Source organism: Lachancea lanzarotensis, scaffold LALA0S01 (genome assembly GCF_000938715.1).
Source record: "Lachancea lanzarotensis genome assembly LALA0, scaffold LALA0S01, whole genome shotgun sequence".
Classification (NCBI taxonomy): domain Eukaryota; kingdom Fungi; phylum Ascomycota; class Saccharomycetes; order Saccharomycetales; family Saccharomycetaceae; genus Lachancea; species Lachancea lanzarotensis.
This window is the reverse complement of record NW_019212879.1, coordinates 711,240-739,144: the sequence shown is the minus strand read 5'-3', so window position 1 is coordinate 739,144 and position 27,905 is coordinate 711,240. Positions and strand designations below refer to the sequence as shown.

Here is a 27,905-nt window from a genome sequence, read left to right as displayed (position 1 = left end):
CGACCAACGAATGGTTTAGAATGCCGGTAGAGATTTTATACTCTCCAATGCGCACCCATCATTTATAACACAACACGATAATTTGTCGGCGCGGAGCACAAACGCGTTAAATTTAAAGCTTCATTTTTTTGGAAGATTGTTCTTTTGCATCATAATTTAGCAATGTAGCCAATCTCGAGGAACTACCAATAGTGTCATCTCTGCGGTGGGTGGTTAGATCTTGATCCATTGTGGAGTGCGACTGGTGTGAACCCTTTTCTGGTGACTCTTGATCAGCAACCTCATTCACATGCGGATTTAAAGGGGACGGTCCTCGTTGAACAAAGTGAGGTCGCGCCACCGTCTGCTGTTGCGATCTGTGTGAATGCATTGGCATTTGTGAGTACTGAGCCGCTTGTGTTCCTAATGGTGATGTACGACCCGTGCCTGGTACTGTACCGTAAGGAAAGTACGGTTTGTATGTCATGGCATTACTCGCGCCTCCAACAGATTGCTTTACCCCCCCTCTTACCGGCAGCGGATGAACGGGTATTTCTGCCATGGAAGGCGATACGGGCCTCTTCTCAAGAACTTTAGAATCCCGACCATTTGGGATTGACGTCGGCAAATTCTTAACGTCGTTTTTTGAAGCACTTGAAGATGCTAAAGGCAGCGAACTTGCCACTTGATGACCTAGGTAGTAATTGTGTTGCTGAGATAGAGTTGATGTTGCACCGGTAGAGACAGCAGGGTTTATAGGTGCAGGAGCTAGAGGATCCATTAAAACACTCATATGTCTGCTTTTGTTCAGCGAGGCCGAATCTTTTCTTTCAAAGGGATTAAGCGTTAAGTGAGGCCCCCCAGTACCGGTAACTTTTGTACTTGTTGAACCGAAGCAGCCAGTAGGTGCTCCTCCTGAATTGGGATAGAGAGTTGGTGCATGTTGCGTTTGTTGATATGCAATTTGTGGGAACTGTGAGACACTCGACGGGGGAATCTGATTGTTTCCAAGTTGCGATAAGGCAGGCGAGGAAAATGAATTTCTATTGTTCGGGCGGTTCGCATAGTTTGGATTATAGGAGCTCACAGGAGGGAAGTGTGTATTGAACGAATTTGCAGGAGGGTGGTCTATCGAACTGCGAACCGATCCCGAATTCTGCTGTGATGCCGTCGACCTCTGAAGTCTGTTCATTGCGGAGTTGCGAAGTTTTGTTATTTCGGTCATTAGATTCTCAGAATTTCGTTGCTGAGTAGATGAGCTTCCGGGTGATACACCAGTCTCACTCACAGCAGCTCGATTGGAGACAGGTGTGGCTGCTCTTTTCACATTTTCCGGCTTTCCAATGATTTGATGGGAGGAAACAAAGTTGTTGACCAAGTCTAGCAGTCGAACCATGTCCATGTTTGTGTTACGCAGGTCATCAACAGCAAATTCAAATTGGGTTTGGGTGACAATTTCTGGCCTTATAGGCTGTGAAATCGTGCACTGTGTTAAGTCGCTAGCTTTATTATTGAACAATGGTCTTTCTTGTGGATGAAAATGTGCCTGTGATGAAGCGGGTGCCTGTATTTGAGATGCATATGATTGCTGTGGCGCTTGGCTAGTGGGTGGTGCCAATCTATAGTTTTGCTGTTGATGTTGAGATTGAATAGTCCCAAAATAGTCCATTGCCGGATTAACTATACCTGCTGTACTGGGAGTTGAAGAGGGTAGTGCTGCACTGGAAAAGGGATACGCATGCGTTAGTTCAGCGTGTGACGCCGACCTATGGACTGCTGGCAGCTGTTCTGACCACTGTTCGGTTACAGCGGCGGTAAAGTCCAAGGATGCAGAATGTGTGCTGTTCGAGTTTTTTCGAGCAGAAGTATGCTGTCGCGAAGATCTTCGTTTGATGGATTTGAGGCTCTCAAAGTCACCTCTTCTGAAAGCGCCAGAACTATGCTTGAATTCCCAAATATTGGCACCTGGGTTGTGCGTGTCACCATAAGAATCTGCTTCCGTCCCTGGAACTTTGATTGGACCTGCCGAGGTCGTTGTGGCGGAAGAATTTTCATGTTTGGTGCGTATGGCTTGCTGGTTACCTCGATGGTGATCATTTACTTTATGAAAACCGTACATGTTTAATTGACGGACAAAACTCGCGATATTAGCATGCTTAAAATACGTCGCCAACGCCCGACTGAACCTTTCGATTGGATGAATCAAAAAAGACGTTTCTGATGGAGCCCACCAAATCAGCTCTCGCATGGCTGGATCTTCGAGCATGTTATAGAGTTTTTGAATGAACGCTGTATTTGCAATTCCATTTGCGGTTGTTGAATTGGAAAGGGCGTTTGACGCGGTTTTGTCATGCTCCTGCTCAGCCCCTAATCCTCGATCTCGAGTCATTGGCCTCTTTCCCTGTAAGTCTGCAAATGCTATGCTTGGAGACTTCTCATCTGCCATAATTGAAAGCTGCCCAGTGATGTGTTTGACACAGAGATGGGTGAGACGATCCTGTTTTTATTACTACTATTTTTTCTTGTAAGCAATGTGTCTCTCTTTTCCTTTCGCGTTGCGCAGACCTTGCCCAGTATACCCCGGAGGTAAAAAGGTCTAAAGATCAATAAATTCAACGTATGGTGCTACTCCCAGTGCTCAACAACCACCTTGAGACCCGATTGTATACTTTTCACGTCAGCTTTCCTGCGAACTTTCAAGTGACAATCTGATTTGCAGCTAGCTTCTATGTTCAATATCAATTTTACGTTACCAATTTAACAAAAAAACAACGAATCTAAGAAATTTCGTAGTATCGTAATTTTTGAGCCATAAGTGGGTGAGTTGAAAAGATCTTTCCTTCTGCATATTCGACACGGGTCCGCCAAGGGTGATTCTCAGGCCGGTATCGTTCCATAAAACATGAATCTTGGGAAATTGTGCGTCAATCCGTTTGTCGATAGAGCATGCAGATCCACACCACGCTAATTCTTTGTTTCCCTGGGGTACGAATGCAGAACTGCTTTGGCCAAGTTAATACTGAATAGAGCTTTAGTGAAAAAAAAAAAGCTGGGTGGCTCGATTGGTACCGCTGCGGTTAGCGCCAGTTGGTTGCGCCTTTCAAGTGGCCTGAATGCTTGCAATGAACAAGGACCACTTAGCCACAGTGCTTAACCGTGCACTCTAGTGCACAAGGGTGCATTGCGTCGATTCTGCATAAGGGGTTTTGTTCAGTTTTTCTCCTGCAGTTGCTAATTCGGTATGAAACTGGCGAAAAGCCGCGGTTCGGCAGCGACAGGAATGCTGGTATGGGACGCGCCAGTGAACGGCTCCTGTGAACGGCCCCAACAGATCGCCGCCATGTGATGTTAAAAAAAAATAAGATCAGCGTAGGGTGCCCGTTTCTTTTCCAATCGGATGTTAAGATTCGACATTGAAGGAGAATAGCCAAGCGAGACCAGATCCGTGGGAAATGATACTACCGAACTCATGGATTACGTAACACTGGGATGAACGGTGCCAACGTGTGGTATGGTCACATGACCATTGGCTTCTGAGATAAGTATAAGTCCACACAGTTCCATTCGGAAAAAGAGCAAGCCTAATTGCAACCATGACACAACTTAAACGCCTCTGATCCTACAGGTCCACGTCTTGCCGTATTTTCTCTTGCTTTTTCTGTTTTTTTTGGCGCCCAAAAGGTCAGCGGCTATTGGTCACAATTTAAAGATTCCGCTGTTAATGCTCGACTTTTGTTATAAGCGACTAGCCCTATCCAATAAACGGGACTTGAATTTGTTATATTCTTTTTCATAAAGGCCTGTTCAAGATCCGTTACCATACACCATAGTGAATTCGGTTTTGTGTGAATTTCGTCTTAAACCCTCGAGCGTCCGATCTTGCTTTCTTTTCCTCACCAAAGTGAGACTGCCTTACAATATCGCTTGTCTAAACCTGTAGCGTCGCCTCTTTCTAGTCTTTCGTTCAGCTCTTTTGATCTTTTTCAGAGTTTCTCTTTAATGAGTGGCTGGAAAGAAGAGCGACGGTGCGAATTTTCCCTTCCCTTATATAGTCGTTCTTGGAAGAAAATAAGGGGTTCGAATGAAAACTCCGGCCTTGATGAAAGACCAAGCGAGAAAGTAAACACTCTTTATAAATACAAACAATCCATCGAAATTCGCGAAATACCTGTTCGACATGGGCTGTGTTTGAACGATTAATACGTGTTCCTACATCGGAATATAACCGCTGAGGTGGTTTCGATGGTTCTTTTTGGCTGAGAACAAATACAAGAAGAATGAAAGAGAGACGGTTCTTATTGTACCGGATAAGAATAGTCCAAGCTATACCACTAGATCGACATGGATATCTGGAGAATACACCGGTTAATCCGACTGAATTGAAAAGGGAGTAATTCAAATTTTCAGAAGAATAAAAGGAACATTCTTAGGAGCTTACAATGCGTGTGTTATACCTGAACCAGAGCTGAGCATTTGCGTTTACGGTCACCGTTTAATTCCAATTTCATGGAGAGAAAGTTCCGTCTCATCGTGTGACACAGACACAAGGATTGAGCTATCACACAAGGACTAACCTTTCACAACAAGCCTATAAGCAGACTTCTGATAAAATATGGCAGTCAAAATAAACTCCCCTGCGTTTTTCGCAGAACAAGTGCTCTTAACTCTCTTCCGACCATGATCCCATCTGAAGATAACAACAGTTTTAACTTTAACATTGATCCCGGATTAGTCTTGACCCGAACAGGCGCTTCAATTGAACAACTACAACCGATTCCGCCTGGAATATCAATCACTTCGAATCCAAAGCCGCAAGGTATCCACGACCCAGGGACGATGCTTGTATACCGTCACTTCAGCTGTACTCACCACCATGTGATGCGAGTACCAGAGATTCGAACCTAAAGAGAACAGGGTTCTTCTGAAATACTCTGTGGTACTTTACACTTCGGCACTTCAACAGTACCAGTAGTTTTCAATCCAACAGTATCTCACCCAGCCGAAGCGCGTCAATCAATATGTCAGAAGCTTCAATTCATTCTCTTTTAGAGATGGGAATTACTCGTGAAGTGGCAATCGAAGCATTGGCCAAGACAAACGGGAACGTCGAGGCTTCCGTCAATTACATCTTCTCAGGAGAGCTACCACAGCAGCAGGACTCTCAAATGGACACAGTAGAGCTTCGAAACTACCCTCAAGCGGAAGAATTCGTGGAAAACGCAAGGCCGTCCACGGAAAACTCGAGTCCCTCAGAGGCTGGATCCAACCACTGGCCCGATCCTGCTCCAGGTTACGACGATCACCATTTGGTACAGAACATCAAAAATGATCTGCAAGATCCGCTTGTCGTCCAAATGGGTACCAGTAACTCAATCATGGAGAATTATTTTGCTCTTTTCGCTCTTGCAGTGGGCTATGGATTCCCTCACAGGTTCTTGAAGCCGGATTTCAAGGATTTAGCTTACAACAAGGAATGGTGCGAAGGACAGGCACTGAGACCAAGATTCAGACTCAAGTTTGAATCTAACGAAACGGCAGCGATAGTCCCACAAGAAGAGCTCACCGGCCAGGATAGCCTGGTTTTGCAACCAGAACTATTGTGGCAGTTCCAAAAACTACTTGCTATTCAAAACACAACGACCAGTCGAAGGAAATTTGTAAGTTCGAAAATCTTCACCAAGGTCTTGGAGCCGCAAGTGATAGATAAATTGAATCAATGCGAACATTTACACGACGCACTACCTTCTTTTATCAAAAATCTTTCCAATGATGCAGAAATGTGCCCCGGAATGTCATCTGTAAAAGATCTTCTCATTTCAACTGCTTACTACAAACCCCCCTCGGAAACAGACATGGTAGAGACCCTGGTTTCGCTATTACACTTCATGCCTGAAGAATACGAATCAAACCTATACAAAATGTTCAACGCGCTTTTATTCCCCGAGGAGGACTCCGGTTCCGACTCCGAGGACAGCCAAAACTCCCTGGGCAACCTAGCACCCTTAATCACTATTGTTTTCGATGAGATGGATGAAAGCACGGATAGCCCAGATCTCGCCAATGGGGTAGAAGTTCCACTCGAATTCTACCCCCAAATTTATACGGAAAAGGCCAAGAAACTTCTTATCAACGAAGTACTGGTGAAATCTCGCGAGCTTCAAGGGGAGGCCCACAAGGCCTTGCGTACTTTGAGTGATTTGAAAAGCTACCAGGGAAAGCAGATCCACTCTTTCCTAAACAGCACACTTGACTTCATCTCTAAGGACTCGAGATTGAACCAGCAGCTGCCAGAAATCTCAGTTCTAACAACCACTCTAGAACAACTCAAAGAAGATCTAAGCGTCCGTAAGAGCAGCTGCATGAACGAGTATAAAAACTTGACGCACAAGATCAATAATGACTATAACTTGTCACATCCAGAACTGGGCATTATAGAAGCAGCCAAGGCTCTTGGAATTGTTGACGAGCCATACATTTTAACGTCTGCAGTATTATCTCCTGCTAACTATTTTCTAAGGCAAAGAAATGGGCAATGGCACCACGTTTTGACAAGAAGTATCACCGGTGATGTGGACGTTGTTCCAGTAACCCCCAAAGATGTCATTTACACGATTCGTTTACATACGCGAGCATCCTCGGAGACGCCGCTCATGTTTACTTATTTCAAAGAGAGCGCTATTGAGAGCAGTGAGATAATACAGGAAACTTTACAGAAAAACACAGGGTGTACAAATTTTGCTTTGAAGGATCGACAAGCTCTCGAAGAGTCGACAGGGGTTTCCAATCATGAAGACCTGATCGACTTTTGAGTATAAAAACTGAGCGGAATCCATCAGCTCAGTTTAACACCCAAAGGATATGAAATTTCTTCAAAACCGGGATTTCTTAAACTTGTAAACCTTGTTCGGAAGGGTTCTGGTCAAGATTAACTGCAGCCAGATCAAAAAGAAAGTAGAATTGATATAAGATATTTGATCGGATGAGATTCGATTTCTTCTTTATTCCAATCAGTGTTTGTTTTCCCTGCTGTAAGTGGTTACATTCACGACGCTCAAGGCACTAGGTTTTTGGCTCTGACCGTCCTTGACAAACTGCCAGAAAAGAAACATTTTGCGAGAAACACCAGGGAATCTGAATGGTTATACACCAAGAAGACAGAAGTTTCTGATGCTATCCGAAAAATACTTTTGCCGCTTGTTTCTCTCTTTGCATATTTTTCTACACTTTGGTCAGCGTATAATGGGATGAATAAGTCAAGGCAAATCTGGAAACTGCAAGAATATGAGGCTGGGCCATCTAGAAATTATACTCCTCAAGTTCTATCTTTGGTATATGGACTACAAAGTTATTTTGCGACGGTTAGTTGTGATTGAATTACACAACGAGGAGCTCTTTCTTCTTATTTCAGCACCACTGCACTGCCCATCATTGTAAGTTTATCCAGCCGCAGCTACCCTGACGATCTTCTTCCTTTGAACTCAGTCATTTCGAGGGATAATTCTGTTGCTCCGATTTAAATCCTGCAAAATGTCAACAATCAACTAAAGCTCGAATGGACATCGACGTTGCACACGCAGAACCACAGCTCTGGACGCAAAATTTAAGTCTTGGGACACAAAACTGAATGGAACAGAGCGAAAGCTGGCAGTACGATGAACAAGGAGTGCGGTGTAAGTGTTACTCAGCATCTTAAGATTATGAAGGTAACCTGTCGACCAATGTGCAGCTTTTCGCAGCAGATGACTTCGTAAATCCGCGCCCCATGTGGAAAGCGCAGTTGTGAGCTTGCTGCAGAACATGGGCCCACCTTTTGCAGTAGGGTATCTGGATTATGACCACTACAAGGATTCTGTTTTCGTATCCTGCCCAGAGGTTTTCAACATATGGAACCAAGTCAATATTCTTCAACTATCTGATCTTTACACGACTTGCTTGACAAACGAGTAGTGTAAAAGTTCTTGCTTTAACAGTCACTGGACGGGACAGTTTGTGCGCCTTGGCTTGGAATAAAGTTCTCTCGGCTTGATTGTCTTTACTGGTGATCTTACTGATGGTCATAACACACCCGATCATGGAGCCATTATATACAAGGCTCCCAAAGGAGTGATAATGTCACAATTGCTGTGAAACTTCAGCCGAACTGATAAAATTACCCCAGGTGTGCTTCGAAAGGTCAGATATTGAACCTTACGAGGGGATTCTCTTTCGACTTGTTCAAGTTGGATAATGAGATTGTCTCATATTTTGACGCTAATAACACCATCACCGCAATTGAGTTCAGCAGCGAGAATAGATTGAAAGGCTCAATCTGTATATGAGACCCAAGCAGTGCTTGTTCCAATGTTGATTTCTTGGTGGCGCGCATAGTCAAATTAGATGTAATGTTTAAAGGAACATCGAATACCCTCTAGCTTTCCAGTATACGCGTACGCCGCATTACCGTTCCAAGGACGAATTGCCAATCGTTAGAACGTTCCATAGTATGGAAAGACTGGATGATGTAACACAATTTGATCTTTGGGTAGCAACGAGGCGTCTAGGGTGCAGGCATTGAGTTGCGCTAGAGAACACGCAAATGACTGTTTTTTATTTGATAATGACATCTGCCTGTGCTATAGAGGGCAAACCGGTATATCAGGGCGTCATTGTTCGACTACGAGAATTCGACTATGCGATTCTTCCGCATCGACTGCAACATGAGAGAGGTTGAGGATGTGGAAATGCGGGTTTCAACGACCCGACGAGGTCTCCAATTATCAGTTTTTGTATAAGGATGGAGATTAGATATATTTATAGAGAAGTTTAACGGGTTTATATCATTTAGAACTCGGGTAACTCAACTCCATTACAATCTGCTGATGACTGCTTCAGCGAAGGAAGAAGTAGAGGCACTGCCTCCCAAGTCAGCAGTTCTGTTTTCTGGGCTAGAAGCAATAGCGGTGAAGACTGCCTTTTCAATCTTGTCGGCAATTTCAGTCAAACCCATGTGGTTCAACATCATAACTGAGGACAACAGCAAAGCAGTTGGGTTCGCCTTGTTTTGTCCAGCAATGTCGGGAGCAGAACCGTGAACGGCTTCAAAGATAGAGACCTGGTGACCGATGTTGGCGGAAGGAGTCAAACCCAAGGATCCAGCACTTAGACCAGAGTTCAAGTCAGACAAAATGTCACCATACAAGTTAGGGCAGACGACGACGACATCCTTGTACTTCGATGGGTCGGTAACGGTGTTCAAAACGGTCTTGTCTAGAATTTCGGTTTGAAGTTCGATGTCTGGGTACTCCTTGGCTAGTTCGTTAGCAACGTTGACAAACAGACCATCTGCTAGTCTCTGGATAGTAGACTTGTGAACAACCAAAACCTTTGGTCTTTCGACGGCTCTTGCATATTCGAAAGCGTATCTAATAACACGCTCAGAGGCATCCTGAGTTATAAGCTTTATGGACTGAACAACGCCTGGGGAAACAACGTGCTCGATACCAGAGTATTCACCTTCAGTGTTTTCTCTGATCAGCACCAAGTCAACGTTGTCGTATGCGGTTTTGTAGCCCTCTACAGACTTAGCAGGACGGACGTTGGCGAAAAGACCAAAAGTCTTACGCAAGGTCAAGTTCAAAGACCTGTGACCCTTGCCGATGGGAGTGGCTAGTGGTCCTTTCAATGCAATCAAGTTCTTGTTGATAGAGTCCTGTGCTGGTTGTGGGATCGTGGTGAGACCATTGATGAACAGTGGACTCACATCACAGGATTCCCATTGGATTGGGGCTTTGGCCGCGACAAAAATGTCCTTAACAGCCTTTGAAATTTCAGGTCCCACACCGTCACCTTCTATGAAAGAAACTGTGTATTTTCCGGTAGCTGGGTCGGGCTTACCGGTGAAACGGCCAATGGATGGCTGTTTTTTCGTCGCGAAGAGTCTCACAGAGTTTCTGGCAAATTGAGACTTGAACATGGCTTATGAAGTTTGTAGTTGAAGAACTTTGTAGTACTAGTGTCAATTGAAGTTCGTGGAAAAAAACCGAGATCAATGCCAAAAGTGCGAGGAATGAAGCTGAAATATCCGAATTTTTTTAATTCTAGAGTTCCCTGAGTTCCCACCGAATAAACTGAGTTAACTTTCTTCAAAAAGCTTAGCGAAATGCCGATTATTTGACTTTCGGAACACCTTTTAGCGTTAAAACTTGGGCCGTAAATCAAATCTCAAGCTTCAAAGTTCCAGGGCCATTGGTATTTTGATATATTTATATGCACTTGTTCCCAGCAAATGGCTGTCGTGATCTCGAATGGTCTTTCGGATCCGAGGTAGGCCATTGAGCAGCAGGTGAACATGAGCACACGTGAAACGCACGAGATGGACGGATAGAACCAGCGATGGATACGTGTATTGTAGACCAGGATCTTGTGGTTGGTTTAGACTGTGCTAGAGAGGCTGTTTCGGACGTTGCTGTAGTTGTTAGTATTTTATTTTGCAGCAAATCGACAATTGGCTAAAAACTGTCATCAGAAGGCCCTAGGACTGTTGATTAGCTCAAGAGTTGCGGGAGAATGGTGTTAGTAATGGACGAGTTGTTTTGAAGAGATTTTGAAGCTTCCGGGGTGTGTATATGGGGTCTCGAATGGTTTAATGATGGTGGTTATGAATTAGTTTCGAAATAATTCGAATTAAGTGCTTGCATGAGCACTTGAGCCATTGAGGGTTGATAAAAGAGAATAAGTTTATCTTGCTGTCTTTGGAATGGACTGTAGATGGGCTGAGAAGTTTAACTTTTGTGTGTTGAGAACAATTTCTGCAGCATTAATACCCGGTAATTTGCAAGGCAAACGTCATGGTGATTGTAAATTCCATCGCTTATTCTAGGAGTAAACATGGCGGTCGTCGTGTATTCCAAGAAAAAATTGTGGCCGTTGTATATTTCATCTCTTTTTCACAAGACAGTAGTCACAGTCGTTGTGTTCCCATCGCTTATCCGCAAAGGAAAACATCACTGTCGTTGCGTATCCCATCACTTACTCCCAAAAGAAACATCGCAGTCGTTGTTTATTTCATCAAGGAATCCTATTCAAGGCCCTCCCAATGTATCCATCGTATATCCCCAGACCGATAATTCTAGTCTTCCACATTTCCCTGCCGCCGAGCGTTTCAAGACTTTCTGCAACGAGTTTCACACTAAAAACGGTCCCATGGCTTTTGAATCATCTCAAACCTCCATAACAATAGTACATTACACTTGCTTGTACCTCACAGTTGCTTGCACCTCATAAGGGTCTTGAAACCGGGAGGTTTTACTTGCTCTCGTATCAGTTCTGACAGTGAAGCTAAAACCATCGTAGAAAAGCCAAAAAGTTGCTGATTGGCCACTTCTAAACTAGTAAAACAGTATCTTAGCCGCTACAAAACGCCCTTCACGTCCTATAACCTCCTCTAGCCGCCCAAGTGTTGTTGAATGTGGTTGGTAGTGGTTAAAGTTCATGTTTATCCTCTCGCACGAAGGGTTCATTCTCGATGTCCTAGCCATATGTATAAGAAGTGAGATGATGTATGTCCAATGATCACATAGCGTCAAAGCACCCGAGAGATACCTTAGTTGAGCCTTTATCTTGTGTTCCAAACTCTTGAGATCCCTGCGAATAATGTCTGATACTAGCTCTGTCAACCAGAGACTTTTGGGGTCTGAAAATTATCAAAAACTGCGTAATTCAGGCGTTTTATTGGTGGGAGCAGGTGGAATAGGATGTGAACTGTTGAAAAACTTGGTGTTGATGGGGTTTGGGTCAATCGATATTGTGGATTTGGATACAATTGATCTCTCGAATTTAAATCGCCAGTTTTTGTTTAGACATCGTGATATTAAACAGCCAAAATCAACAACTGCGATCAAAGCGATCCAGCATGTCAGCAATTCTAAGCTTACGGCACATACAGCAAACATCATGGATGTAGAAACGTTCCCGCTGAGCTGGTTTGACCAATTCGCCATCATTTTCAATGCCCTCGACAATCTGGAGGCCCGTCGCTACGTCAATCAAATGGCCCAGTTCTTGCACAAGCCTCTACTGGAAAGTGGCACTGCAGGGTTTGACGGGTATATTCAACCTATAATTCCTGGCTCGACAGAATGCTTCGATTGTACCACTAAGGAAACACCAAAAACTTTCCCAGTGTGTACTATCAGATCGACCCCTTCACAACCCATTCACTGTATTGTTTGGGCCAAGAACTTCCTTTTCGCACAGCTCTTTGCGTCCAGCGGCTCAACAATTGGCGACGGCGACCTTGGCACTGATAATCCGGAAGAAATAAAGAGAATACAGCAGGAGACTAATGAGCTGCTTGAGCTGCAAGAGTATGTCAGGGCCGGTGATGAGTCTAAGATCCCGGAGATTATTAAAAAAATATTTGTCCAAGACATACAGAAACTACTGGCCATTGAAGAACTGTGGAAAACGCGCGAAAAGCCAGTCCCGCTGCCAGACATTGAAGTTGATGGAATTGTTAATACTGACTTAAGTTCGGTTTGGACCATACAAGAACAGGTCAACGCATTTGTACTTTCCACGCAACGTCTTATGAAGAGACTCCCTGAAGAGGGACAGATAGAATTTGATAAAGATGATCAAGACACCTTAGAATTCGTCACAACAGCGGCAAACATCCGCGCTCACATTTTCAAGTTACCTCTGAAGTCCCTCTTTGACATTAAGCAAATTGCTGGTAATATCATTCCCGCGATTGCAACCACTAACGCTATTATTTCTGGCCTTTCCGCACTTGCATCACTCAGAGTTTTAAATCTCATAAAGAATCAGCCAGAGGCTAAAGCTCAGGAGCTCAACATGGCATTCACTTCGAAAGCGAGCAATATCTCTAGCAACCGCTACATATCGAACCCACAACTGGCACATCCTAACCCAAAATGTCCAGTATGCTCAATAGCGCGTGGGGTTTTGCATGTTTCACAAGAGGCATTGAAGACTACAACGCTTTCAGAGCTCATCCAGAAAATACAAGAAAAATACAGGTTTGAAGGAGAAGTGTCTATTCTCGATAAATCTACCCAAAGACTTCTTGCAGATTATGATTTTGAAGATCTGCTCGACAAAACATTAGCTGAACTAAACCTCAAGCACGGCATTATTCTTTCAATCTCAGATGAGAGCGTTGCGGATGAGGTTCGCTGCACGACGGAGTTTTATCTTGATGAAGTTAAAGATGCGCAACTCCGACTTCCCAACATAGAAGTTCCTCTCGTTAAGGTCATCCCATCTACTGAGGAGACTGATGATGCTGTTGGCGCCATAGAGAGTACCGCTTCAGGCGAAATAATTTTGGATGCCTTAGAAGATAAGAATGAGAAGAAGCGGCCTTTAGAAGATGAAGAGTCATCGTCATCTTTACCACCTTCTAAAAAATCAGCCACGACGCACGACGAAGGTGTTGTCATACTGGACTAAAACAGCACAAATTCCAAGTGTGACCCGATAATTTATTATTTAGTTACAATAGAATGCTACATGCTCAAGTGCGTTCTGCCTTTGCAGATCGCGAACGGCTTCGCAGTTTGCTTAGCCAAGAGTTTCTGCGCACAGATCTTGACCTATTCCGCGAATCGCTCTCGTCATCGGTGCCCACAGCAGAATTATCGGTGTTGCTATTTCTTCGCCATCCTAGAGAAGCGCTGATTTCTTCTAGTGATTTATTCATGACTTCTGACAAGGGTCGAGTACCGCCCGAATTATTACTGTTGCCACTCATAGTTCTGGGAGCGTGTGGACGGGGTAGTGCCAGAAAATTCTGTTTAGGAACTGACCCCGAATGTGTACTTCCTGGAGAGTGAATGTCGTCGTAGTCTCCCTCTTCTCCTTCCTCTTCGGTACCACTGAGCTCTGCGGTGTCATTTGACAGAACGCGGTTGAGCCAAGAGAGTCGCGAACTTCGTTTTCCTGAAATGATATCGGAAGCATTTAGGGTGTAGCTTAAAGACTTGCTGTGGGGTCTGCTCTTCGGTACAAGTTTGGGTTTACCCAAGAAGGAAGGACTTGGAGGCGTTAGTGCTTGGGAGGGTTCTTCAAGGTTTTTGGTAGTATGTTCTGTGGGCGTTGTGGGTATCGGTTGACCATTTTGTGGCCCTGTCATACTTTCTGATTCTGGTGAAATAATGGTTTGAGGTAAAATGATTTTCTGTTGCTGAGGAATGGCAGATTTTTCTGCCAGGGGCTTGACTGTTGCAACCTTTGAAGTCGAGCGATGATGCTTGAGCAAGTGCGGTAGTAGTTTATACGAGTATTCGATAAGGAACTCGACTACAAGTCTAGACAACTCGTATTCCTTGGGGTCCATGTCGTGGTGTGGGTGTGATATGATCGATGGTTGGAACACAGCTGCCAAATTACGGGCCGTCATCAGATTTTCATCGGCTTGTTGTGCAAACAAACTGAGTAGATCTAGCAAATAGATCAAAAGTTGCCGAGCATCAGATGATAAAGCACCGAAGAGTGTTTCATATTCCTTGAGAGCTGCCCTGATATCGCGCGAAAGTCGTTTTTTATGGCGAAGTGCCTTCATTTTTTGCTTCGCTTCATCTTCTGGGTCTATTGAAGTAAAACCTAGGTTGTTAGCATCAGGCCCTGCTGAAGCAGAAGAGACTTCTTCGTATTGACTTCGTACCATTCCTTGTGCCAGATGCTTCAAGATTCGAGGCCTGTCCTGCAACGGCTTGCGGAACCTTTCGTAGATATCAAGCGGAACGAGAGGCTCATCGAGGTTATTGAGAAATCTACGCAGCACAGATGCAGCGTCATGCACCGTAAACCCGTCCCAATCGCCCAGTTTGGTTCCGTAGCTTGGTGGAGTAGAAAAAATGTATTGCAACTCCTTGACCCGCTTGTTGTTACCTGCAATGCGGAAAATTCCCGAGGTTTGCAGCGCGTTGGCTTTCAAAAACGCTCCGCATTTGGCCACTAGAATAGGAATTCGTCCAAAACTTTCCAATTCACTTTGCACAATCACCTCTGCGCTGGCCACGCTCAACGACTGCGACAACGGTACTCCAAACACCTGGCCCATGAACTGGTTGCGATTCATCAAAAACGAGTCCCGGTACGATCGAAATTCGTCACTTGGTGTTTTGCTGTTGAAGGATCGCGAATGAGACATCAAAACGGGCCGTAACCTGGACGACGACGACGACTCCTCTGCACTACCTGCGACAGAAAGCGAGTCCGACGACATGCTTTTCGGGTTGTTACGGATCTGTTTCCACCATTGGGTCAAGTGGTTCTTCGACGGCGAAATGTCTGGATTCTTAGTCTCCTGCTGCTGCTGTTGATGCTGCTGCTCCATGCCCTTACCGGCAAGCATACGCGTCTGCTGTGAATGGGTGTGGTTGTAATTCGTGTCGGGGCTCCTGACGGCACTGATGCGGGTCCTTTAACTCCAAAACAACAGCGCTAGGGCGGCAGTTGTGTGGAAGTTACGTGACTGAAAGTTTATGGTGATGAGTTCAAGCTCAAGTTTACTATTATAGTTGAAACAATTTAAAGGTTTACTATGTGGTAATTATAGACAGAAAATCTACATCACGTGAGTAGAAAACAGCACGTGACTGATACCACGTGATACAAATATCATGTGACTCGCATTTGGTTTTAGTTCAATTGAACGTAGTTTGCTGGGAAAACACCTTGGTAGCCGTTGTACACTCCTGTCCACCAGCCTTCAGTGCTGTCAGTGCGATCTACGACTTGTATGATAGCCCCAGCAGGAAAAGTTAAGTCACCTTCGGCTTGGGCCTGGTAATCGTACAACGCAGTGACGGTTTCCGCTACGGGCGCGACTGGAGCTGGAGCTGGAGCCGTGGTAGGTGGTGTGTATGCAGCGTAGGCGGCCGGCTGTTGTACAGCTGCAGGCACGTAGGCGGCCTTTTCAACCGGGTAGGATTGCTGTTGACCTGCGGGGTATGGGGGCGGATTGTAGCCACCGGGAGCGGCACCCACAGTCTCGAATTGCGGCGTTACAGGTGTCACAGGCGACCCGGGGCTGGTGGGCGATGACACCCCATATTTTTTGCGGGTCATCTCCAACTTGGCCTTGCCGTAACCAACTCTGAACCGCGTGATCGTCAGCGAGTCTGTTTGTTCTTCGATATTGCCCCGTTTCGCCGTATACGCCTCCAAGATGTCCGTGTCCAGGTTGAAATACGGGATCTTCATGTCCTGCATGCGGTTGTACAAACTGTAGAAAATGTTCAGCTGCATGTAATAGAAAGACACAAACAGCGGCTTGACAAATTCGGCCTCCAGCTCAAAGAGTATGGGTAGTTCGTTTTTCAACATGTCGTTGTAATAGTCGTATTCCTGTTGAGCCACCTCCATTTGCGCCTGGGCCTTGTAAAGTTTCTCCTCGTCTTTGGGGTTGGGTTCCTTCTTGGTCTCGTATTTTGTGTAGGTATTCAAATGACGATCTAAGTCCAATTTCTTGTGGTTTCTCTTGGTGGCCATTTTCCGGATATAATCGATCACCTTAAGCAATTCCTGCGACGGTTTGACGATTTTCTCGTCAATAAGCTCCAAGTCAGGCTTCAAAGTCACTTGCAGCTCGGCCACCAGCTCACGGTACTGTTCACTTGCCTCAATTCCTTCTGGATTGTCTTCTGGGATGGTAGCATTGGGATCACTTACTTTCCCACTAATCGGCTTGAAAATCTCCTCCATGGCCTTGGCGAACCCTATTTGATGGTTCAGCATGCCATTGACAGCCGTGAAATACCGTTTGGACTCGTCACTGAGTTTTTTCGTCTCGCCTTCCAGCTCTTTGAACCGTCTTTCCGCATCTTCATAAACCGCGTCTTCTGTCTGCTGACCCATGTTGAATTTCTGACGGAAATTTTGAGGAGCCCTGCTGACCGCCTTGGTAAAGCCTTTAAAACTCATTTTTGTTAGTGAGGATGTCTTTGCAGCGGAGCTCTTGGTGTAAGAGTGTTTATAGGTTTGAATGTTGTAACCCCTTTCAAGGCAAAGGTGTAATTGGCGGATGAACTTGATGATGAGTTCATTTAACTACTAAATTGATATCCGGAGCCTTGATGAGAAAGTCACATGACAGGATCGTAAAGCTAATAATTTTTGGAGTTTTAGTACGAGAGAGAGGGTATTGAAAATGTTGTGATGGGTGATATGATTGAAGATCTTACAGAAATGTTTAGTGGTCACTTGGATTTTGCCTAAACTTATGTCTCCTTAGCGTTGAAGTGAGAATCTAGTTTCTTGTCACGTGACTTCTGACGAATTTATACGTTTTGACTGTAATGGAAACTGAATGGTTGAAGCGGGTATTAACCTCTTATCTACATCTTTTTGGGAGAGAGTTATAGTTCCGGACACTGTTCTAATGCGTGACGTTGGAAACATTAGAGAAGGTTCGTATATAGTGATGTCATGAAGCGACAGGTTTTGAAAAAGTGACCAAAAGAGTTGAACGACTACAAGTCATTGAATTTCGAACCACCGGTCGAGCCAAGCGCACTGAATAGCAGAGGTTTCCTCTGTTTATAATTAAGATTTTTTTGGCGTTGCACTTAAGTCCAAATGAAAACTTCTCACTCCCATAGATGGTGATTTGTCTGTCCAAGCTCTGGGACGATCCTTTTTGTTCTTAACAGCGGATGGAAAACTAAGGTGCAAGCACTCACTTACTTACTAAAGAGGACATCACAAGGGGTATGGAACGGTCGTCGTAACAAGACACTTTAGAGGCCCACTCTTAACTCGACAGCGAGCATGAACACTCTCATGGGACTTCACACACGTAGTCGAGACCTCAAAGAAAGACGAAAGTTGATTCAAGTACAGCCTTTTGATCGTAACTCATCCGCATTAGCAGAAGAGCATCGTTTAAAAGTCCGAACCTCCTGTCCTTCTGTCGCTGTCATTTTATCACGTGACCGAGGTGAGTCTGACGATGGATATAAAAAGAGTCACTGATATGAGCATCCACTATTAAGGTTAGTAGCTGACTTTTACCTTTAGCAGCACTCAATCCCTGATGTAGCCGAGCAATCAACTTCACGTTTATAGCAACCCACTGGCTCACCCCATGAACATGTTCATTTATCACTTCTCTCCTACTCTGTCACCTATGTCAGTTTAAAGTGTCTATTTAATATAAAGACCTTGTGCTATCAAGCATGAGCCTGCTACAAAAAAGAATAGTCAAACTGTATCAATTGGTTGAAATCAACGTGTCTTGAAACACCATACACACTGTATTAGACCCCGTTTCTACGTTCGAGCAACAACAATTTATTCACAATACAATTTAGGAGAGAAAATAGCAGAACCTTTGAACGGCAATTTAAAACTAGAGTACCCACCCTGATTTACCATTACTAAATTTTAAATTCAGTCCCGCAACGGAATAATCACACACAGCTCGACAAACGCTCTTGTATTTGAATAACGAAAAGAATCAAATCACTGACTATTTCGGGTGAAATTAGAGCTATCCCTGAGCCACTACAAATTTCAACCAACCACACAGCGAAATATTAGATATACGCTCGCCACAGTTGCCGTCGTCAGCTTGAATCTCAATGAGATTTTAACTCTCTTTCTATCACGTGACTCGAGGCTCCAACTTCGTTTTAGGTAAATTGGTTCATATAGACTACATAATTTAAGAGTTCAGTCCCGGTTGGATCGAGAATAAACTTCAGCTAAACCTACTAGAAAACCCCATTGAGTCTTCAAACCTTTACTCTTCAAGAGGTAATTAGTGTCCATTACATATAATTTAGTTCTTCAACCTCTTTTCTAGCCCCATTCTATGGTCAGGGACCAACCCGTATCATTCAAATAGTTACATATCATGGCAGCGGAGTCCTCAAACGACAGAAGCCGCAACGATCCCTTTACTGACATATATACTGCTTATTCGCAAGTAACTGATACTACGGCTAATGATATTGACCTTCGACAGTATCCGCTAAGCTGGAAAACTGCCAAAATATACATCAGCGCATCGATCGGGGGACTTCTGTTTGGGTACGACGGAGGCACCATTGCTGGGGTTTTGATGTCATTACGGCCCCAGGATTTGGGATTAAAAGAATTGAAGGATTACCAAAAAGGTTTCATCACCGGAACCGCAGGTCTTGGCGCCTTTATTGGTTCCATATGCGCGTTCCCGTTGGCTGACCGTTTGGGCCGCAAACGCACAATTGGCCTTTGCTCCATGCTTTTTGCAATTGCAGCAATTGACATGGCGTCTGCGCAATCACTTCCCGCTCTAGTCGCAGGCCGACTCCTCTTGGGAATAGCTGTGGGAATCGCGGCGCAGTGCATACCAATATATCTGAGTGAGGTTTCCCCAAGTTCGGCGAGGGGAACAATTTTGGCCCTTAATACCCTTGCTATTACCAGTGGTCAATTATTCTCATGTGTACTTTCATGGTTTATACACAACCACACAGGTGGATGGAGAATACTTTTTGCATTAGGTGGGCTACCAGCCGTAGTACTACTTTTACTTGTCAACTCGCTACCGGAGTCTCCAAGATGGCTGCTGTTTACTGGAAATCCGCGAGCAGCTCAAGAATCACTACATGTTATCTATCCCAAAGCATCCAAGATCGAAATAGTTAACAAATTGGTAAGTTTTGTGAACAATATGTCGAGCATAAGCACCAATGAAGAAGAATCAGCGCCTCTTCTACGCTCATCTTATTCAGCGCGTAATGATTCCTTTGACATAGAAGCTTTGATCTCAGAAACTACGAGTAATATGGCTGGAGCAACAGCGCAACGTGGTGGACGTACTAAGATGGACCCAAGAACACGCCGAGCCCTTATAGTGGGTTGCGTTCTCATGTTCTTCCAACAGTCGACGGGCTTCAATGCATTTGTTTACTACTCGCCTTTCATTTTCTCAAAAATTGGCGTCGAAGACCCACTTTTACCAGCGGTGGCTGTAGCTTCCATTAACTTTCTCTTCACCATCGTTGCAATGTATGTTGTCGACCGATCAGGAAGGCGAAGTGTTCTCCTTCACACTATTTGGATAATGACTCTTGGACTAATTGTCAGCACGGTTGGATTCCAATACAAGGTTCCCGCTACCTTTTTGGCAGCATTGTTGGTATACGTGGCGGCCTATGCAGTTGGAATGGGCGCCATTCCATGGATGAGCGTTGAATTTTTGCCCTTGAATCAGAGGTCGTTTGGGGCTTCTTGTATTACGTGTACCAACTGGCTTACCAACTCGGCATTATCAATTTCCTTCCTTCCGTTGGTCAGAGGATTCGGTAACGAGTGCACAATGACTCTATTTACCGTGATGACTGCTCTGAATTGGTGTTTCGTTTACTTTTGGTATCCTGAAGTCAAGGGATTATCTCTAGAAGAGATCGGACAAGTTTTCGAGAATGGAATAGATGTTCACTACGTGTATAGAAAGTATCACTAAACCCGCACCAAGCCAGACGGCTAGGACTTTCCAAAACTACACCATAGGGTTTCAGACAGGGCTTTACCGATTTTCCTCGTCCCGGGTTCATTTTTTAGCGCGTCAGCTATCAGATTCTTACCAGCAGCCTCTGTATCGCAACGCCGGTATGCTAGTAGTAGAGACTTCAAAGTGGGGAATTTGTTTTGAATTGAGATGGCTTTTTCCAAAGAAACACCCTTGTTAGTCAAAAGAGCACGAAGATATAGTTCTTTCACTGTCATTAATGACCTTTTATCCATTATTTCTTGGAAACAATCGAACCGTTGACAACATTCGAGATGTTCATTGCGCTCGAATTGTTCACGAAACCTGTGTAATGTATTGAAATAGTCTTCTTGGCTCTTCAAATCTCGGGGACTCATCACCAACAAAGCTTTCTCAGTGTAGTAGCTTTCAATCGTCTGGGTCATACCTTTGAGCCAAGCCACAGTGCCGTCTGAGTTTTTCGTCCTTTTGACATGGAACCCATTGTAGATAACTGTGATCCAAACAGCAGTCTTAATGGCATCTGCCATACGATTGGCCGTATCGCTTACTGTATCTTCCACGAGGTAATGAATGTTTTTACAACCGGTCTTCTTTAGCCTGTTTTTCTGCTCCACAAACCGATTATCCATAATACTCATGGCAAAATCGTCAAGCCTTTTCCTTTCTAACATGAAGTTAAGAACACATTCACGTTTGCTAACTTTGTTCCGTGCGATCCACAACATGTCACTGAGTGAAAGTTGTCGTGTTTCAACAGAGACGCCCCTGGCTTGCAGCTGCGTTGCGAAGAACTCACGCTCTTGTTTGGATTTAACCTCTCGGTGGTCAATGATGAGCACAATCTCATAACTACCGGGATTCCAGAACTCGTAGCTAATACCTTCCCAACGGGCTCTGACTATGTTGTCTCGCACTTTCTTCAAAGGACTGGCGGGTATTTGTGGTGGACTCTGACCTGTGAAAGAGTCTTCTCTTAAACCGGCTTGCTGAGAGAGGAAAGGTGTAGAGTCTTGATGAAGAACGCTTTCTTGGCGAGCTAATGCAATTGAAGGATTTTTCGTGCTTGGAGAAGCCGAAGCTTCCATCAATGCAGAATAGTTGACGGAGAAATCCGGTGAGTCACTATCGTCCCGTTGCGGGGACCCTGATCTTTGTGTGTTCAGACGATTTTGATAAGCCAACTCGTCTTCGAATTCAATCTGATCGGTTTTCTTCAAAGAATGGGCCATATCTTCACCCTCTTCGGTCAAAATGTAGCGCTTGGGCCGTCCTTCTTCGACAACCAGCTCACGAGCTAGAAGAGTCTTGATTGAACTCCATGCACTATGGAAATCGCGGGATGCGGGATTGGAGCTAAAACTATGATCACAGTATTTGCCAGCCATAGCCACAATTTCGATTTTGGAAGACCCTTGACGAGATGAATGGGCTTCTAACAATGCCAGTAAGATTGCGTAGGCTCCTGACCTCCGTTTAGGTACGTATTTGCGCCTTTTTTTGGAAGGTTGATGGTCATCAAGGTCATCCGTAGCGTGCAACGATCGTATTTTGGTCCTTTGCCGTTTTTCAAGGTTTTCTACGCGCAAAGCAGGATCCAGCGGTAACTGGAACCCGGATTCCTGGCAATAAGCGTGCAAACGGTCTCGCAAAACATTTTTGATTCTGTTGCCAATTCCCTTGACAGCTAGCAGTTGATTCGGATGAAAAAGAGTTGCTTCATGCGTCTTCAAATTCTCCAAAGCTTTGGCATAAACGACGCCCAGTTTCTCACTCTTTTGGGCAGCTTTTTCTGTTTCTATTCCCAGCCATTCCGTGTACAACGGTTTTAGATCTTCAGGAAGTGACATGATGCTTTAAGTGTGGTACAACAGAAGTTCAGGTTGGAAACGTACAACCTAAAATCATTAACACAAGTGGGGGTTCTTTTTAGTTTCGAGTATCATCAGGAAGATCACTTTCTGTTGATATAAGAGTTATCTTTTGATGATATTGTTAGCCAAGTTGTCAACGAAGTTGTCAACAAAGTTGAACAAGCTCAAAAGCTCACAAGGCAAACAAACGAACTTATTTTGAGATCCTTTTAAAGTTAGAAATATACAATAGAATTAAATCGGTTCTACAAGGTTATAAACGCTCAGTATGTTTCCGAAGTTAATATGACTACGAGCAAAACGTGAAAGTAGATAGCTGTGCTAAGAACTTTCTTACAATTTGTCGTAGTATTCTTGCCAGCCTGGCACTTCTTCCTTCATACCGTGTCTCTTACGAGCAGCAAGGACAATTTCACCAGCCTTGGAAGATGGGTCCAATGGGTCAGCAGTTAGAGTGGCCCAGTGGTCGAACACCATCTGTGGGAAAGCTTGACCACCAGTGGCTTGTCTCAATTGACCGGTGAAACCGAAAGATTCGTTAACTGGCAAGTAGGCCTTGACGGTGAACAATGGAGTACCTGGTCTTTGTTCTTCAGAGACGACTTGACCTCTCTTCTTGTTCAAGACGGAGTAGATACCACCGACGGCTTGTTCTGGACATTGAATTTCGACCAAGAAAACAGGTTCCTGGATCTTTGGTTCAGCCAACAAGAAACCAGCGTAAGTAGCTCTTCTCATGGTTGGGATGATTTGACCACCACCTCTGTGGATAGCATCGGCATGCAGAGTGACATCCAAGATGTTAATTCTGACGGAACGCATTTGTTCACCGAGAATAGGACCTTCCTTGGAAGCCCATTGGAAAGCAGCGACAACAGAGTCCTTGATTTCAGTTAGGTACTGCACAGCCTTAGTCTGGTCGACAACGACGTTAGGACCGTTACCGTCTGGACCGAAACACCAGATCTTTCTGGCGTCAGTGACATCCCAGTTGTAGTCGTCAGCCATGACTCTGGCACGAGCCTTGAAATCGTCTCTTGGGTTGATCTTACCGCTCTCAATGGCTAGAGAACATTCTTCTTCGATTGGCTCAGCCTTCAAGTAGATTCTGTTATGCTTGTTTGGAGACTTGGACAAAGCGACTTGGGAAGATTCACCTTCAACGGTTTCTCTGTAAGCAACCACAGGAGGAGAGATCTTCAAAGGAATACCGGCGTGGTCGTTTTCCAAATCCGATAGACAAATTTCCAAGTGCAATTCACCGGTACCGGCGACAATGTGTTCACCAGATTCGGACATAGTACACAAGACACAAGGGTCAGACTTGGACAATCTCTTTAGACCTTCGACAAGCTTTGGCAAATCGTTGGCGTTCTTGACTTCGACGGCGACTTGCACAACTGGAGAAACAGAGAATTTCATGACCTTCATGTTGTGAGCACTTTCGTAGGTGGTCAAAGTACCAGTCTTCAACAAAAACTGGTCAATACCGACCAAACCGACAATGTTACCGGCAGGACAGTCATCGATAGGCTCGACAAATCTACCCATCATCAGGACAACTCTTTGGACGGCCTTGATGAACAAATCGTCCTTCTTACCTGGAACGAAATTTGGACCTTGAATTCTGATCTTTTGACCGGACTTGACGGTACCGGCGAAGACTCTACCGAAGGCGTAGAATCTACCCTTGTCGGAGGTAGGAACCATCTTAGACACGTAAAGCATCAAGTCGGAAGTAGGGTCACACTTCTTGATGGCAATGCAGGCTGGGTCGTCGTTTGGACCTTCGTACAATTGCTCGGCTCTGTAGTTTTGAGCAGTGACTGGAGATGGCAAGTGCATGACAATCATTTCTAGCAAAGCATCGGCAGCAGGCAAGAACTTACGCATAACAATCTTTAGCAAGGCCTTACCTTCCAAGTCTCTTTCGTCACTCTTTAGGTTGATTTCCAACTTTTCCAACAAGACTGGGATTTCGTCCTTCTTGAAGTTCATGATGGCAGCGAAAAGTCTGAAGATAGGGTCCAACACGAACATGTTGAAAGCACGCTCTAGAGGCTTACCGTCAGCGTCGGTTTCCTTGTTGGTCCACTTCTTGGTCTTTGGGTTAAAGTAAGAGTCACCCCATAGACGTTCCATCATCTTAGACTTGTCGACACCAAACTTCTTACCGTAACGGTTGGCGAATTGACGGATGGTGAAAGCCCAACCGTGCAAACCGGAACCGAAGGCAACGGTACCCTGGGATGGGAAGACTTGCATGTCACCCAATTCCTCATCGGCGTAGGTGGAGATGATAACGTTGACACTTTCAACGGTTCTGGAGAAAGACTGGTACAAGTCTTCCTTGCTGACCTGCAATTCTAGCAAAGCACGGTCAACCTTGTTGATGACAACAACAGGCTTGATACGCTCACCAAGAGCCTGTCTTAGCACAGTCTCGGTTTGCACACACACACCTTCAACGGTGTCCACAACAACTAGAGCACCATCAGTGACTCTCAAAGCAGCAGTAACTTCAGAAGAGAAGTCAACGTGACCTGGCGAATCGATCAAGTTGATCAAAAACGAGTTACCAACGGTCTTCTGCTTGATGTCCTTGACATCTTCGTCAGAGAACTCAGAGTACAAAGAAATGGCAGTAGACTTGATAGTGATACCACGTTCCTGCTCATCTTTTCTGGTGTCAGTGAAACGGGCTTCACCGGCCTTGGCAGCCGAAATAATACCGGCTCTTTGAACCAAAGAATCGGTCAAAGTCGATTTACCGTGGTCGACGTGTGCAATAACCGACATGTTACGCACGTTAGTGACCTTGTCCATAAGGGACCTCATCTGGTCCACAGTGAAAGCGACCATTGCGTTTGGGTGATGTACTTGAAGAGCTGTGGGAGTGGTCTAACTGAGGCAAGAAGAAGATCAAGAAGAAACTTCCCAAAAACTAACCAACAAGTGTAGGTCAGAAGAACAGAAAATGGCCTGAAAGGATAAGTTAAAATCTCAGGGTTATTACGCTGGCCTTATATTGCAGACCTCATGGGAGCTTGATATCTTTTTTTTTTCAGTGCGTGGGTGAAAACACGGAACGGGGCATAATTGACAATAATTGCCTTTTTCGGACACTTGGTGCGAGTTCTTCTGCGAAGAAAACGTACCGATGCCGGCCCAAGAGCTACGCTGGGGAAATTTACTTGAGTAGGTCCGAGTATACGGTGAAAATATTTAGAACGTGGAAAACGAAACGATCTGGGATAAATGCGACTGAGGCAACGAATAGAAAGGTTCCTGAATAATCTGTGATGCCCCTGAAGAGACGAAAATAATACTGGGAAACTTGTCACTTTGTACGTAGAGTGGTACACTGTTGGTATACTGGTAGTAGTAGTAGTAGTTGTTGTAGGGGTGATCTGGCGATGACTGTGGTGGTCGTGAACCGACGTGGTTTACTTTGGTGGAGAATGTTTTCTATACGAGTCTCCACTATCGAAGGGACTATTTCTATTGATTCGAATTTCAAATCCTATTGGCAAGCCACCTGACGAAATTTGAACTCCATCCGTACCCTGATGATATGCCACGTTTCGCAGACTTATGGATTTCTGTCCCTGCTGTTCAAACTCTTCTTTGTTTCCACGAGTGTGACGAACAGATATGCAGCGCTGACGCACGATCCTCCTCTATAGCATTGTATACGACGACGGAATCGTAGCGTCAGATTTCAGTTCTTCACGGTTTTTTGGAGGGGGGAGAGAGGGCCGAGCGAGCACTATCCATCCACGATCGTGCTATTCCTACATCCATACCCTATTTTCCCTAGAATGTGCTCGTACCCAGTAGATGTGCTGCGCTTTTAGCGTCCAACGCGTACCGATCCTCCGCTACACTAACATCTTCTGGCTCAGTGTCTATGGATGCATCAAACTCGGTCTTCAAAACAGAAGGCTCAAAAGCATGCGATCTTGGGTCGCTTGTCCAACTGTCGCCCTGCGACGTTTGCGACGGCTTGATCACCGCAGACGCGTCTCGTCCCGTACGAGTACCGCGGCCAAGACGCGACAGTCCACCAGATTCATCAACCGCTCTCACGTCACTTCGTATCCTTTCCAAGAGCGAGAGCTTTTTGCGTTCATATTCAATTTTGCGCATTGTGTATTCCTTAATGCAATTGATCAAAAACGTATTGAACCATTCCAACCATTCTTGTTTCTGCAGCAACATATTCATCGTGATACGGCGTAGCTTTAGCGTCAGCTCATGTTCGGCCGTAGTTGCCGTCTTAAGGGCCCGAATCGCGTCGTCAACTTTTAGCGGACTTACATCCCTCTTGGCGCGCAATTTGCGAGCTTGTTCTTGTCTAAACTTGGAGTTTTGTTGCGCTTGCAACAGCTCGCGCATTAGAAAGTGGCGATTCGTCAGGGCCTCCTTCACGGTATAAGTTTCTTCGCCAATCCACTCTAAGCCATCGTACAAAGTAGCCGCATCCAACGTTGCCATAACGCTATCAATGTCACCTACAGCCGTTAAAGTCTTTCCAAACTTGAGGTAGAATTTTCCGTGCGATTTGGCGTGGGAGGAGTCCTGAGCCAGTTCTTTGAAGCCTTGTCCCACCGCATTTTCATCTTGCGAGAGCGTTTTGCGTATCTTGCATAGTTTCAACAGCTTGACTTGAATGTCTTTACTCAAGTGGTGTATCGACTTGACCAAGGGCCTGAACTCCGCCAGTTCTAGACATTCGTCGTACGGTGGGGTCAATTGCTTGAGAGTTTTGCGTTTTAGTCCCGTAACTGGAGTATTTTTCAATTTGCCAACCGGAGTGTATGTATTGAAATCACTTTCGATGAAGAACGCGAGTTCTGCGCTTCGGAGTAAAAGTGGATCGGCTGAAATGCGGTCGAACCATTCTTGGAAGTTTTTCAATGTCTTGTTGTAATCTTCGGAGTTGCTGATCCCGTAGTTTGTGCTGGGAAGCGGAAGTGCTGGCACAAAAGTTTCAGGAGTGGCCCCATTCAAAAATGAAAAAAGGTTCTGGAATTCGGTCATGGTCTTTTTCACGTTCCGGTGCTGTTGTTTGCGGAAAGTGGGCAAATTTGTCGAAACGTCAAATTGGACTGTTGGGTTATCCTTTTTATAAGTATACGTCCCTACTCTTTCCAGGCCGGTGACTTTTACCATCAATTGGAATTTTTTCGCTTGCGAGTGCCGCTCCGGGAGCAATTCAGAAATCGGCTGCTGTGGTTCGTCTTTATTCTCATTTTCTGGGTTTGAGGTCTTAGCTTGTTCAATCTGGCCCTGATTTTCGGCAGGATGTGTTTCTGGACCAATTTCAGCTGTTTGTGCCGGTTCTGAAAAGGGATTGTTGTCTATATCATCGTAAGGATCATAAGGAACCGCTGAGGCCATGTCTGGTGTTCTTAAAAGGTTTATATAGTGTAGATCGAGTCCAAGTTATTCAACTTTCAGGCGTTAGACTTGATATTCTTATATTGGTTGAGATGCTAATTTATTATAGATTTGGTGATATTGACCTACGGTTATCTCGAGTGAGATACACACGATTATAGAAA

General features: G+C 44.9%; 10 protein-coding genes across 10 annotated transcripts; 3 read left to right on the top strand and 7 right to left on the bottom strand.

Moving 5' to 3' along the window:
* Positions 1–112: 112 nt before the first annotated feature.
* On the bottom strand, positions 113–2,425 carry SFL1 (LALA0S01e07668g1_1; the record flags this gene model as incomplete). Its single annotated transcript, XM_022774455.1, has 1 exon — positions 113–2,425. The coding sequence occupies one exon, from the start codon at positions 2,423–2,425 to the stop codon at positions 113–115; it is 2,313 nt and encodes a 770-aa protein (XP_022626550.1).
* Positions 2,426–4,997: 2,572 nt separating this feature from the next.
* RUP1 (LALA0S01e07646g1_1) lies at positions 4,998–6,788 on the top strand (the record flags this gene model as incomplete). Its single annotated transcript, XM_022774453.1, has 1 exon — positions 4,998–6,788. One exon carries the CDS (start codon positions 4,998–5,000, stop codon positions 6,786–6,788), a length of 1,791 nt encoding a protein of 596 aa, XP_022626549.1.
* Positions 6,789–8,824: 2,036 nt separating this feature from the next.
* IDH2 (LALA0S01e07624g1_1) lies at positions 8,825–9,931 on the bottom strand (the record flags this gene model as incomplete). The annotated part of the gene is made up of 1 exon (XM_022774452.1): positions 8,825–9,931. The coding sequence occupies one exon, from the start codon at positions 9,929–9,931 to the stop codon at positions 8,825–8,827; it is 1,107 nt and encodes a 368-aa protein (XP_022626548.1).
* Positions 9,932–11,610: 1,679 nt separating this feature from the next.
* Positions 11,611–13,431, top strand: UBA2 (LALA0S01e07602g1_1; the record flags this gene model as incomplete). Its single annotated transcript, XM_022774451.1, has 1 exon — positions 11,611–13,431. The coding sequence occupies one exon, from the start codon at positions 11,611–11,613 to the stop codon at positions 13,429–13,431; it is 1,821 nt and encodes a 606-aa protein (XP_022626547.1).
* A 64-nt stretch (positions 13,432–13,495) lies between these two features.
* On the bottom strand, positions 13,496–15,337 carry LALA0_S01e07580g (LALA0S01e07580g1_1; the record flags this gene model as incomplete). The annotated part of the gene is made up of 1 exon (XM_022774450.1): positions 13,496–15,337. One exon carries the CDS (start codon positions 15,335–15,337, stop codon positions 13,496–13,498), a length of 1,842 nt encoding a protein of 613 aa, XP_022626546.1.
* Positions 15,338–15,624: 287 nt separating this feature from the next.
* On the bottom strand, positions 15,625–16,908 carry RVS167 (LALA0S01e07558g1_1; the record flags this gene model as incomplete). The annotated part of the gene is made up of 1 exon (XM_022774449.1): positions 15,625–16,908. The coding sequence occupies one exon, from the start codon at positions 16,906–16,908 to the stop codon at positions 15,625–15,627; it is 1,284 nt and encodes a 427-aa protein (XP_022626545.1).
* A 1,933-nt stretch (positions 16,909–18,841) lies between these two features.
* Positions 18,842–20,437, top strand: CIN10 (LALA0S01e07536g1_1; the record flags this gene model as incomplete). The annotated part of the gene is made up of 1 exon (XM_022774448.1): positions 18,842–20,437. One exon carries the CDS (start codon positions 18,842–18,844, stop codon positions 20,435–20,437), a length of 1,596 nt encoding a protein of 531 aa, XP_022626544.1.
* Positions 20,438–20,457: 20 nt separating this feature from the next.
* Positions 20,458–22,314, bottom strand: MUS81 (LALA0S01e07514g1_1; the record flags this gene model as incomplete). Its single annotated transcript, XM_022774447.1, has 1 exon — positions 20,458–22,314. The coding sequence occupies one exon, from the start codon at positions 22,312–22,314 to the stop codon at positions 20,458–20,460; it is 1,857 nt and encodes a 618-aa protein (XP_022626543.1).
* A 357-nt stretch (positions 22,315–22,671) lies between these two features.
* Positions 22,672–25,200, bottom strand: LALA0_S01e07492g (LALA0S01e07492g1_1; the record flags this gene model as incomplete). Its single annotated transcript, XM_022774446.1, has 1 exon — positions 22,672–25,200. The coding sequence occupies one exon, from the start codon at positions 25,198–25,200 to the stop codon at positions 22,672–22,674; it is 2,529 nt and encodes an 842-aa protein (XP_022626542.1).
* A 954-nt stretch (positions 25,201–26,154) lies between these two features.
* On the bottom strand, positions 26,155–27,741 carry VPS17 (LALA0S01e07470g1_1; the record flags this gene model as incomplete). Its single annotated transcript, XM_022774445.1, has 1 exon — positions 26,155–27,741. The coding sequence occupies one exon, from the start codon at positions 27,739–27,741 to the stop codon at positions 26,155–26,157; it is 1,587 nt and encodes a 528-aa protein (XP_022626541.1).
* Between the last annotated feature and the right edge of the window lie 164 nt (positions 27,742–27,905).